Source organism: Curcuma longa, chromosome 16 (assembly GCF_044706935.1).
Source record: "Curcuma longa cultivar G26 ecotype Majalengka, Jawa Barat chromosome 16, ITB_CL_G26_1.1, whole genome shotgun sequence".
In the NCBI taxonomy this organism is placed as follows: Eukaryota; Viridiplantae; Streptophyta; class Magnoliopsida; order Zingiberales; family Zingiberaceae; genus Curcuma; species Curcuma longa.
The window spans coordinates 9,322,973-9,335,580 of record NC_133876.1 but is presented as its reverse complement, the minus strand read 5'-3'; the positions used below and the strand labels follow the sequence as shown (position 1 = coordinate 9,335,580).

Here is a 12,608-nt window from a genome sequence, read left to right as displayed (position 1 = left end):
GTGGATCAAGGATTCAGACATCAAACTTGTTTGAGGGGGGATTGTTGGGTTGCAAGGGTGCAAACATAGTCCCACATCTAAAACACATAGAAAAAATCATATGACCTTTTGGGGAGAGCCCAAAAATAAAATCAGTGAGGACTTAGGTCTGAAAATGGACAATATCATACTATTGTGGAGATATTTTGATTCCAATGGTTCTTACATAACCCACTCTTCTTCTGCAACTAAAGGTGGAATTCGCTAAGGTGGAATTCGCTACCTTAACGACTCCCACACAATATTCGGCAATTGATTGCTAAGTTATAGACAATCAATTATTGATCACAAAGCAAGCATAAAAAATTTAAAAATCAACTGATGAATTGGATTGTTACATAACAACCGATTGATAATACATTATCAATCCACTGCTCATAAAGTAGGAGACATAATTAATTACGATTATGTTTTTTTAATAAATATAAAATTTAAATATGTATTTTGGATGTTATAAAAATATAGTTACATGATCCAATAAATTATTAATTTTAAAGTGAAGTGGTTGGTTTTTAAGAGAGTGGAGATCAACAACCATGGAGTTTGATTGCGACGTGTCGATCATCTATTGGACCCTTTAAAATAGTAGATATTTGTTTTGTCCACTTTCAATGGAATTTAATTAATATATAAATTAGTTCGGACATGAATAGATTAGACACCTTAGCAGCCACCAATAATACGTTTGACTTGCTTTCCACTAACCATTTTTTATCCCCTTTATAAATCCTCTTTTAGACACTAATCTTAATCATTTTAATTACGTCAGCATGATTACAAGCCTTAAGAGATGGTTAGAAAAATATTGACATCGAAATCATCCTTGAATTTTAACTTTATTTTGAATTTTGATAGTTGCTTGAGGCTTTTTGTAATTTCCGGAGCCATAATTTTCGTCATGCGTACGCAAGTTTTGTGTAATTTCTTAAAATTAAAATAAAGCAATAATTATAAATTATTTAAAAAGAAATAGAGATGAGGCGTTGGATGGAAATCTGACGGTCAGTGGGAGTCGATCTCCATTCTGCACAGATTCGGAGCAAGTCGATTAATCGCCTAATCTAGGGGTTTATTTTTTGATTAACGAAGGAAAGAGCTGAGCTGGCTCCGTTGACTCTTGGCTATAAATGTCGCGGCCTGATCCCACGACTTTCATCATCGTCTAATTCTGGCGCAGGAGTTTGTGCTGCTTCCTCTCTTTGTCTCCTGTTCTTGATCCACAATCGGATCCGTGAATCAATGGCGACGAAGATTTATATTGTGTAAGTGTTCGCTTTCTTTGCGGGATCTGCTCCCTTCCCTCTTCCTTTCTTTGATGATTTTGCTGAAGATTTTTTGTGGTATTCTGTGAGTTTGTTTGGGTCGGGTTAGGGTGGATTAGGGTTTTGTGTTTCGTGAGGTTTCTAGATCGATTGGGCTTGTGGCAGGGCCGGCCGTGGTGAATTGATCTAGCGGTGGGTTGTGGCGATCTACGATGGAAAGTTTGACCTGGAGGGGCAGTTGAGTGATTATTGGGATTTGTTACTTTTGTAACTCATTTTGGGTTTTTTTTTTTACCTGGACCGATGCTTTTATGTTTGTCTCTTGGAACGGAAAAATAAATTTTGGAATGATAGATCATATTTCTGAAGGTGAAATTTTTAAAATTTCCTGACTCGTCCAAAGAAATGTTTTCCAGAGACCTTCCGTCTCCTTTGATGTATTACTTCTGTTAAGTTATGATTAAGTACTGTACATATGGAGGAGAAATATATTATGGTGAGAGTAAGAATTGTGGGAAATAAAGTACCAAATTTCTTTTCTTCAAAATAGAATTGGCATTTAATATTTGAGGACTAAAATATGTATTCTTTTACCTTTGAGAATTGATTCCAAAGAAGCTGTGGAGGAAAAGAATATGCAGTGCAAGGTTTGCTAACTGCTTTTCTTAAGTGTTAAAAGTTTGTCAAATAACAAAGCTTTATGGTTCTAATCTTGGAATTTAAAGATCATAGAGATTCTCGTGCTTAATATTTGCCTGGGGATCGCCAATATGCACGATCCAGATTAATTCAGAAGCATGTCTGATTTTGCAATGTTATTGTTCGTAGGTATTCATGCTAATACCATTTTGTGATTATCTTTAACATTTAACTAATTGATGATCTACATATAATAAGTAGCCTATGTTTGACTAGATTCTTCAAAATCACATCATTTCCTTTTGTGTTTGTATTTTGCATGTGATTTTACTTGGATCAAAGTAGGAAAGAAAAGAAATGAAATCATTCATTTTTCTTGTTCACTTAGAAGGAAATAGAGAGATGGAAGGAATCTCATCTCGTTATATTTTGCTTCCGCCCCAATTCGGTGGAAATGCAGGCAATGAATACTAAGTAGCTAAAGAACATAAACAAGTAATTAATATTATTTCTTTCCTAATGCTTCAATCCAAATGACCCACACTCATGAGCAAAGTGAAAATAAGATATTACGATTCATTTTTCTCATTTGCCTCAGTACATATAGCACTGGGAAACTGCAAAGATATGAGAGTGATTTATGCTAAACAAATACTTATTCATTAGAATACCCTTCTTCCTATTTTGGTGACAACTGATTCTGTGTTTATACACCACGCTCTGGGAATAGTTAACCAAAACTGTCTCTATTTTGGTGATATTGATCCCCATCCTATTGGAAAGTGATCAGGTCACTTCTTGTTAATCTATCTACTCTTCTATTTCATTGGTAAATCATATGGTTATTAGAAACTTTTGAAACAAAGATAGAACAAGTAAAAGAACTTCATTAATTGATATGCATACAATGTACATATTTTGTTGATTTATACACTTTGCAATACGTTCCAACTGATTAAAAGTGTTATCAATCATGTACTAGATGTTAATTATTTAAAATAGATCTTTACTCTTTATTTTGTGAATCTTATGGGAAAACATCATAACTTTTATCCAGATACTATTCTATGTACGGGCATGTAGCAAAGCTAGCTGAAGAAATCCGAAAAGGTGCTAGTTCTGTCGAAGGAGTTGAAGTAAAGCTTTGGCAGGTAAAATGTTTATCATACTTGAGTAGCAGCAACTCTTATGTTTAAAAGATTTTGAAAAGGCTGTTATCCTGAGAAAATAAGAAGAGACTGCACTTGATTTCCTTCAACCTTGCTTTCTCTTAGAATACTGTGATTGGATAAAATAACTACACTTGATTTGCTATCCAATCTATTATATGAATACACAAATTTTATTTTTACTTATTGTTCTGATATCTGAAATTAGCTTACTGAAAATCAACATTGGTTCCTTGCACTGTTTACATCATTTTGAACATTACTGAGCCATGCTTTCCAAACCATTGTAGTTGGCTATATGGATCAAATGTATCCATTGAACTCTATGCGATGTCATATTGCAAATTATATTCCATTCAATTAGTTCCTTGAATGGTGTTGTTATTCTATATTCACGTCATTATCGACATCATTGGTCTATGTTTTACCAGCTGTTGATCTTATTAAACTCTATGCAAATAATATCACAATTTCTTTGAATGATGTTGCTGTTCTATATTGATTGTGCTATCAATCGTGTTCACTTGATTACACTTATTGCTAAATTTTCCAAACCAAATTTTTAAAGCATTAATCTCGATTTTCCTTTGGTTTTAGTTACCATTTTAAAAAAAAAACTAACTTCCTATTTGCCAATGAAAAGGTTCCTGAGACTCTTTCTGAAGAAGTTCTCGGAAAGATGGGAGCACCTCCTAAGAGTGAGGTGCCGATCATCGAACCAAACGATCTTGCCCAGGCAGACGGACTTCTGCTTGGCTTCCCGACTAGGTTCGGGATGATGGCTGCTCAGTTCAAAGCTTTCCTCGACGGCACAGGAGGACTCTGGAGATCTCAGGCTCTAGCCGGCAAGCCTGCAGGAATTTTCTACAGCACTGGATCACAAGGCGGTGGCCAAGAGACTACTCCGTAAGCTCAATATTCTTTCAGTACATTCATCGTTAGATCTCGAGAATCTTGTAGCATTGATTTTTCGCCCTGTTTCATTCTTTGCAGATTGACGGCCATAACTCAGTTGGCTCATCACGGGATGATCTTCGTCCCAATTGGGTACACTTTCGGCGCCGGCATGTTTGAAATGGCCAACGTGAAGGGTGGCAGCCCTTACGGCGCTGGCACATTTGCTGGAGACGGCTCGAGGAACCCGACCCAGCTTGAGCTGGAACAGGCTTTCCACCAAGGCAAGTACTTCGCCACCATTGCCAAGAAGCTCAAAGCTTCCTCCTGATCAAACTTTTTTTTTGTTTTTTGATATTTCCCCATTGATGAAATGGTGTTGGCTTCACGAATAAAGCATCTTAGGATTTGCTGGGATCTTTCAAGTTGTTGTTATTGCTGATATAGAACATTTACGCCGTGTATTGCTTTGCTTGGTATTTGATTTGTATTCCCCTTAGCCAAATCTTGTGTGTGCAACACTGTGATTTTATGGAAATGGCAAGTCAAGTCAGGTGTAGTCAAGCTCGATCGAAATAATTTCAATCTGATATGGTTCTTTCAGGTTGAGACAACCACCCCTGAATCTGGATTTCAGGCTGGGCTAGTTTTGATCATTAAAATTACTCATAGAAAGGAACATCGCCAACAAAATTACATTTTTTTTTCTTCATTACGATAAAGAATTTGATTGGATGAGCAGCTTACATTGCTTCTAATCCAAATCTAACGGAGAAAGAACAACAAAGATTGCAGTGGTGTTGCCGGCGCACGGCTACTCTGCCAAAGACGCGATTTTTATTTCAGTCGTCATCTCCCGGAGCAGCCTTCGAGGAGCCACCGGTCTTCTTGGGAAGCAGAAGATTGTGGATGTTGGGCATGACGCCGCCGCTGGCGATCGTGACCTCGCCCAAAAGCTTCGACAGCTCCTCGTCGTTCCTAACTGCTAGCTGGATGTGTCTCGGGACGATCCTGGACTTCTTGTTGTCCCTCGCTGCGTTTCCAGCGAGCTCCAGAACCTGTTCCGACAGTCGAGAAAGATTCAGGAGAAATGCAGCGACAGAGAGGCGATAATTTGGATAGAGAATCATTCAACAACATGAATTGAATCGCACGCTAATTTTAAATTGGTATAATAAGAATAGATCAAAGCTTTTTGCCCCAAATCAGCACAGAGAAATCGTCCAAAAACGAAGATTTTCCCACACACCGATCGTGGATTCGTATAATAAGCAAATATATATATAGCAGAATGGAGGAAATATCCAAAAAAAATAACGAAGATTTTCCCACACACCGACGATCATAAGAAAAATTAGAAACCTTTGCCCTATATCAGGATAGAGAAATCATCCAAAAAATCCCCGCTAGAGGACGTTAAATTGGAAAACTTAGAAGACCCCGCAGAATTTAGCCCCAAACCAAAAGCCGACCACCAAATCAAAATGAGCGAGCTCAGATCCATACCTCAGCAGCGAGGTACTCGAGGACCGCGGCGAGGTAGACAGGGGCACCTGCACCTACGCGCTCGGCGTATTTTCCGGCCTTGAGGAACCGGGCGATCCTGCCGACTGGGAACTGCAGCCCGGCCTTGTTGCTCCTCGACGTGGCCTTCTTCGCTGCGGCAGATCCTATCGCTTTCCCCCTCCCGGCCATGTCGAAACCACGAAAATTGGTCTAGATGATCGTCGAAGCAGTGAAGAAAACTAGGGATTTGATAGCGGAGAAGAAGCAGCTGTGTCTGTAGCAGCGATGGCAGTGGTTTAAAATGGGCTTCGTTTCATATTTAAAGCAGATGATGATGGATGTCTATTGGTTGAAATGGTAGGCACACGGATAGCTATTCGTATCCGTTCGATAGAACATTGATCGGACGGTAAATCTTGCGCTACGGTGATGCTAACTTTTTTATTTCATCCTCTAATTTTATTTTTTTTAAAAAAAATTAAATTTCAATAATATATTTTTAACAAGATCTTATAAATACAATCAAATCCTTTGATTATTTGACGGGCACAAAAAGCTTCAATTTTTTTTAAAAAAAATGGATAAATTCAAAAGATTATTAAAGGGCGACGGTGTAAATTTAAAATAAATTTTAATTCTTTAAATTAAGATGACTTTTATGGCAAAATTGATGGCTTAAAAGGACTTAAAAATTTAAAATAAACTTAACATTTTAAAGGCATCAATTGTTTGTGGCAAGTCATTGATACTATACAGTATAATGATATCAATTTTGATATAAATTCAAGATCATTAATGATTTTTAGCTAAAATATTTGATAAAATTATTGTTTTTTCTTTTTTTTTTTTTTTTTGCCTGAGTTCGATTTAATTTAAGAAAATGTAAACTCTAAAATTAACATTTTAGTTTAGGACTACAATAGGTGAATATTTTAAAAAATAAATTTAATAAATATCAAAGTTAGACATGTATTTTTAAATATTTTTTAAAATTAAGCGTCGCAAACGAATTCACAACTTAGATATATGTTTGGCAAAAATAAAAAAGGCGTGCATCATTTACATTTTCATGAAATGAGTATCTCATTTCTAATTAAAAATAAACAGACATTCTATTTAACTTGAACTATCTGAAATACTTTGCATTATTTGATCATTTGACTATAGAAGTTAGCAATTAGTTTTTACTATTGTAGAAATTAGTTGCTAGTTTCTACAAATGATAAAAGTTAGATATTAACTTCTATAGTTGTAGAAGCTTGTTGCTAAGTTCTACACGTGATAGAAGTTAGTTGTTAACTTTTATATATTGTAGAAGTTTGTTGTTAGCTTCTACAATAGTAATTCACTATCATTTTGATTTTATTTTTTAAATGATAACTTAATTAAAATAATATTTCAATAAGTAAAATAAATAAATAAAATTTTCTTACATTTACATTTGTTATATTTTAAATGAATATAATTTAATTACAATTAAATATGTAAAAACTACCATGTAGCTTTTATAATATGTGTTATTTGTTAATTTCTATAATGTGTAGAAACTAATTGTTACAACGGTGACTTAATTTCATTTTGCTTTTGTTTCTTTAAGCGATAACTTAATTAAAATAATATTTTAATAAGTAAAACAAATGATGAAGATTCTAATAACATTAATTATGTTTTAAATGAATTTAATTTAATCATGATCACATATGTGAAAGCTACTATGTAGCTTCTACAACGTATAGCTAGTATTAAACTGTTATAAAAGAATTAGGATAATAATTAGACAGTTTACATGTTAGATAGGGTGTCCATTTCACTTTAATTGAAAACGAAATATTCATATGCCTGTATTAAAAAATGGGACGTCTATCTTAATTTTTGCCCATACATATTGTTAAAAAAAATTACATTGATCTTCTGCGCATCGCACGATTAGAGCATCCGCAATGCTCCTGTGTTATAATACCTTAAAATATAATTAAAAACTAAAAAATTAAAAAAAAAATATACATATGTGCACGATTATGCATCGGTAGATTTTTATTTATTTATTTATTTTTAATTTACGATTAAATCATTTAATATTTTATTTTTAAAATTTAGTAATTAAATTATAATTGCTCGTCTACCCTAGCAACAATATCTTGCACGTGAGGAGGGACAAGGTATCACCTCGTGACACAGCCCGGCCCACCTCAACTCGCTGCTGGAGCTCACCGATCTGCCTCGTCAGCAGAAGTGGAGCCCACATCGGCCCATGTGGCGAAGCGGATACGACGAGGAGGTCGAGGAGGCGAAGAGCGAGGGTTCGCGTCGATTAATGGCACCGGCTTCCCCAAATGTAGCTATCCCCGGCGCGAGCGGAGACGCATCGCCAGGAGGCGACGAGTAAAGAGGGCGAACCATGGAGGCCGACAGGGTTCCTCTTCCTCCTTCCTCTTCTTCGATCCGGTCGTCGTCGTTGATCGCGATTATCTAACGGAATTCCGGCCGAAGGACCACCAGGGCGAAAGGTAAAGTTACGCCTTTCCTCCTCCTCTTTCTAGCATTAAAAAAATTGACTATTTTTTCCTATGCGTGCACGTCGCATGCCCTTTTTTTTATTAAAGAAATGTGCTTCCCGTGGAAAATTTATTTTAGTTTATTTTTATTGCGATCGTCAATGGATGGCGTGTGTTTGGCAGAGGCCAAAGGTATCGATTTTATTTGATTTGATTATTCTGGAAGAACGATTCCGATTTGATCTGGATTGTAGTTGCGCGCTTTAGGGTTGCATTGAGTTTGTGTGCCTTGAATTTTCCCTGCGCTATTGATCTTGGGAAATTTGATCTGCTTGGAATTTTGTGTATGGAAATGAACTAACTCCATAATTGGTGGTCTATCATCTGAAGCTACTACTAAATGTACTCGTTCTAATTTGAATCCCTTTCTGCATGTCACGTAATTGCAATGTTCAATATTATATACTGAAGAATCATCCACTTTGTTCTTAAGAACATTTTAAAATAGTTTTCAGCTGAACTGCTAATTATACTTCTGGTCTCTTTTCCTTTTTTTTTTTGTTCTTAAGACATTTACTCTGCTCACTTTGTTTCTACTATAGATCTATGAAAATGGCAAGGCTTGTGATGTAGTGTTCGACAAAGTTTTGATATAATCTCTTTGGGAACATGCAACTTGAAAGTTCTATAATCACTTGTTGAATCTGTTCAGCATACATCTGTTACAACAGAGGAGATGACAAGCTACATAAAAGTTTGTTTTTCTCTTAAAGAAAGGGATTGTTGATGTTTTTTACAGGACTTTTCCAAAGTTTTGACATAATCTCTTTGGGAACATGCAACTTGAAAGTCTATAATCACTTGTTGAATCTGTTCAGCATACATCTGTTACAACAGAGGAGATGACAAGCTACGTAAAAGTTTGTTTTTCTCTTAAAGAAAGGGATTGTTGATGTTTTTTACAGGACTTTTCCAAAGTTTTGATATAATCTCTTTGGGAACATGCAACTTGAAAGTTCTATAATCACTTGTTGAATCTGTTCAGCATACATCTGTTACAACAGAGGAGATGACAAGCTACATAAAAGTTTGTTTTTCTCTTAAAGAAAGGGATTGTTGATGTTTTTTTACAGGACTTTTCAACTTAGGACTGACATGGCTGAACAGAATCAAGAGACTGTCCCTGTTCCTGCGAACTTACCTTTGAAGCGCAAACGTGGGCGTCCCCGAAAGTATGATTTAGATAGTCTATGTGGCCAGCAATGTGTGCTTGTCGAACTAATTCAACTAAAGTATTTCTGCTCTCAGGGTTCAAGCTGCTACTTCATCTCAACCGTATCTGGCTACGAATTCAAGTCATGGCATTCAGGTTACTCCAAATCAAGTTGATCTTGCTGCCTTTTCTGGCATGAGGCCTCAAACTCTTCCGTTTCACACTCTTCCAAAGATCGATTTTGATCCAATAGTCCATTCGAGAAGTGTCTGCTTCGTGCACCAGTCTGAAGTTAACCCAACTCAACCTAATTCTGCCTCCAATTCAAGCCAAAAGACTAATGGTCTACTTGGGCAGAGTGTGTGTGGCACACTGGATGGAACCTTTGAGGCTGGTTATCTGCTAACTGTCAAAGTAGCTGGCACCGGTCATGTCTTGAAGGGTATAGTGTTTGATCCACATCGTTGTGTCCCTATTTCAGAAGAGAATGATATCGTGCCATTGATTCCCATGGCAAGGCCGATTGGAAACTTACATTTAGCAGTTGACAAACCTAGTCAGGCGCTCATTTCAGTACCGGTCGGTCCTCCTGCCTCTTCATCATTCGATGTCGTGTTGCCCGTCCAGAGGAACGAACCCCCTGCAGACTCAAAATCTGCAAACCAATTGCTGACGCCCCCTAACCTTCCACAGTCTGCAGCTCATAACTCTTCTGTGCTCGATACAGATGAAACAATACCAAAAGTTACAGAGTCTGCACCTCAAAATGCAGCAGTTGATGAATCCCAAGCAGAGGATTCATTGGCTCCTTTCCTTGCTAACAAAGAGAATCCTCAGATGACCTCCACAGTCAGTTCGGATGATCGAAGCAAGATTGTTATTGAGCCTCACAGAGCAGAATCATCTGCCGACATAAACACAGTGGAAATCTCAGGACCAAATCAAAGTCAGCATCCCTTTGAAGAGTTATTACATGGTAAAATGGTAGTAAAGTTTAAAATTTTGTGTACTAAAATCTAAGGCAGGTAGTGATGAGCTATGTTTTGCAGGCAGTGTGCTACAACATTGTGAGCAAACATCTGACAGGGGGCAAAGCTGTAGGGCTCCAAAGTTGCAGGATGAATTATGGAACCCTTAAAATGGAGGGATGTGTTAGGTTTAGAACTAGTAGGAAGAATTAGAAGTAGGCACAGTAGCTGGATGGGAAGAAAAGTGAAAGAGGCAGCAGTTTTTTGTCATTCAAATGAACTGTAACTTTACTGGCTGCGTTGATGAATCTCTCTGCTCCACAAGCCTGTCCTTGACAAAGCGGCGGCCTTTCTTGTGTTTAGGTTTTATGAAGAATAAATACAATAATCAAACCACCAAGAATCTTTGGCAATGTTGTTTGTGCATGGGATTTGTATGTTCTTGTTTTGTGGCTTTGGTGCTAGGAAAACTATGGTTAAGTGGGCATGAAACAAGCTTCAGCGTGTGTTATGGGCATTGTACTTACACATGCATACATTTACAAACTATCATCAACACTGAAGACCATCCGGGCACACTGAAGAAAAAAAAAATACAATTTAAAGATGAATTTTACGACGAATCTTATAAATAAATTCGTCATAAAAAGTTTTGCTACGAAAATTACAATGAATAAATTTTCATTGCTATTAAGTCGTTGTCAAGTTCTGCAACGACAATGTAAAATTTTATCATAATATTTAGCGATAAAATTCATTTTTGTCGTCAAATTTGTCATAAAATAATGATGAATTATACATTCATCGCAAATTGATAACGAAAATAGATTTTCGTCACTAATTAATGATACACAATAATTTACGATATGTTTGCGTTGAAATCACTTTCGTCACAGAATTCATCGCAAAACATAATTTTTTTTTGCCACCCATCCTGCTTATTTTTTCATTTTCTTATATATACAATAAATGATCAAATTGGATCGATCCAAATTTTACAAACAACCTGTTTATATTTCAGTAAAAGGTGAAATTCGCCACGTCAGCAACCCCACGACCATCTGCGAAGAGATAAATCGGAAAGCTGCAATTGACCACAACGGAGAAGGGCATTGCCTCAGCTTCATCGAGATTCGACCCTTATCCAATTATGTAACTTTGCTCTGTCGTAACAACTCAACTATGCCTCGAGGGCAACAACCTATTTATACAACTCTATACATATCACATATTAATATCAAAATGACAAAATCTATATCAACATTACTTCAAGTCATCATACAAAATTAAAGTCATGATATAAAATCCCTATCAAACATTCCTTCAAGTCATAATACAAAATCCATATCAAACATGCCTTCAAATCATGATACAAAATCCAAATGACAAAATACATATCAATAAGTCAGCTAGATCATCCAAATGACAAAATACATATCAATAAGTCATCTAGATCATCCAAATGACAAAAATCAATATCAAAAAGTTTCAAGACAAGAGAAAGATACAAAATCATCGTTGTCGTCTTTTTCCTTGAGAGACACTGCTCCCTTCTCCTTCCATATGTCTTCTCGTCCTGCACAAGAAAATAAAGAAAGAATAAATATCATTCATAAAAAAATAAAAATCTATAAACTAAATATGTAAAGACTTACTTCTTCTAATATGAATTTCAAATTACAACACATTAGTTGGCCTCACCAATTCTGTTACAAAAAAATTAATAGTATTAATAAAAAATATATAAATGAAGGATTTACAAACTTAATGAAATAACAAATGTTAAAATATTGATTCTGAGAAAAAATATTCATACATAAAAAAACTTATGAAGAACCACTACCACCATCATCATGAGGAGCAGGAGAAATCTAATTTGGATTAGAATTTAACTAAAGATGTTGTATGATCAAGTTTTGTTGTCGACGCAATTCACTAATTTCCTAATCCTTTGTCTCATTTCTTGATCCTTTGCATTAGTATGCCCTTCAAATGGCTAACTTCTTTAGGCAAATTATATATTTGTGTCGTTACGGCTGGAGAGGTGATAGAAGATGTACCAGCAACTCTATGGGTTATGCTTAAATAACTCATACCCAATATACTTCCCCCCTTTGGATCCCCCACTTCCCTTCAGCTATAAACTAAGATCATTTCCAACAGAGGGCTCACATCCATCATTTTCATCACTAGCACTTAAATTTCGCTATGCTAGCTCAAGCTCATATTTGTCCTATATTATTATGAGAAAAAATTAAAATAAAATTAAAATAATAATATTTTAGAAACACATATAAAGATACAGCAGGTACACAACTAATAATATCTACTAATATAATATAAGTTATATTGTAATCCAAATCTTAATTGTTTTAGCTCTGTCCCCGCTCTAATTCTTGTCCTTTTTTTGAAATGTGCAAGTC

The 12,608-nt window shown here is 36.0% G+C and overlaps 3 protein-coding genes across 6 annotated transcripts; 2 read left to right on the top strand and 1 right to left on the bottom strand.

Moving 5' to 3' along the window:
* The first annotated feature begins 1,205 nt into the window (after nucleotides 1-1,205).
* Nucleotides 1,206-4,541, top strand: LOC141847167 (NAD(P)H dehydrogenase (quinone) FQR1). Its single transcript, XM_074735148.1, has 4 exons — nucleotides 1,206-1,301; nucleotides 2,998-3,091; nucleotides 3,753-4,015; nucleotides 4,103-4,541. Exons 1-4 carry the CDS (start codon nucleotides 1,279-1,281, stop codon nucleotides 4,332-4,334), a joined length of 612 nt encoding a protein of 203 aa, XP_074591249.1. The 5' UTR covers nucleotides 1,206-1,278; the 3' UTR covers nucleotides 4,335-4,541.
* Nucleotides 4,542-4,684: 143 nt separating this feature from the next.
* LOC141847168 (putative histone H2A.2) lies at nucleotides 4,685-5,788 on the bottom strand. The gene is made up of 2 exons (XM_074735149.1): nucleotides 5,510-5,788; nucleotides 4,685-5,061 (listed from the first exon to the last, which is right to left on the bottom strand). Exons 1-2 carry the CDS (start codon nucleotides 5,696-5,698, stop codon nucleotides 4,846-4,848), a joined length of 405 nt encoding a protein of 134 aa, XP_074591250.1. The 5' UTR covers nucleotides 5,699-5,788; the 3' UTR covers nucleotides 4,685-4,845.
* Nucleotides 5,789-7,844: 2,056 nt separating this feature from the next.
* Nucleotides 7,845-10,696, top strand: LOC141847900 (uncharacterized). Of its 4 annotated transcripts, none has more exons than XM_074736008.1 (4): nucleotides 7,845-8,016; nucleotides 9,153-9,236; nucleotides 9,313-10,193; nucleotides 10,267-10,696. In XM_074736008.1, exons 2-4 carry the CDS (start codon nucleotides 9,160-9,162, stop codon nucleotides 10,353-10,355), a joined length of 1,047 nt encoding a protein of 348 aa, XP_074592109.1. In that variant the 5' UTR covers nucleotides 7,845-8,016; nucleotides 9,153-9,159; the 3' UTR covers nucleotides 10,356-10,696. The 4 variants fall into 4 exon arrangements, with proteins under 4 accessions (XP_074592109.1, XP_074592107.1, XP_074592108.1 ...); XM_074736006.1 differs by having other exon boundaries at nucleotides 9,298-10,193; XM_074736007.1 differs by having other exon boundaries at nucleotides 9,138-9,236.
* The last annotated feature ends 1,912 nt before the right edge of the window (nucleotides 10,697-12,608 follow it).

Excerpts from the sequence above, each read along its gene's own strand:
- LOC141847900 (XM_074736006.1), top strand. The coding sequence starts at position 9,160 with ATGGCTGAACAGAATCAAGAGACTGTCCCTGTTCCTGCGAACTTACCT. Across the intron at positions 9,237-9,297 it reads AAACGTGGGCGTCCCCGAAA|TATTTCTGCTCTCAGGGTTC; the intron begins GTATGATTTAGA and ends ATTCAACTAAAG. Across the intron at positions 10,194-10,266 it reads CTTTGAAGAGTTATTACATG|GCAGTGTGCTACAACATTGT; the intron begins GTAAAATGGTAG and ends TATGTTTTGCAG.
- LOC141847167 (XM_074735148.1), top strand. The coding sequence starts at position 1,279 with ATGGCGACGAAGATTTATATTGT. Across the intron at positions 1,302-2,997 it reads GCGACGAAGATTTATATTGT|ATACTATTCTATGTACGGGC; the intron begins GTAAGTGTTCGC and ends ACTTTTATCCAG. Across the intron at positions 3,092-3,752 it reads TTGAAGTAAAGCTTTGGCAG|GTTCCTGAGACTCTTTCTGA; the intron begins GTAAAATGTTTA and ends GCCAATGAAAAG.
- LOC141847168 (XM_074735149.1), bottom strand. The coding sequence starts at position 5,698 with ATGGCCGGGAGGGGGAAAGCGATAGGATCTGCCGCAGCGAAGAAGGCC. Across the intron at positions 5,062-5,509 it reads TCGAGTACCTCGCTGCTGAG|GTTCTGGAGCTCGCTGGAAA; the intron begins GTATGGATCTGA and ends CTGTCGGAACAG.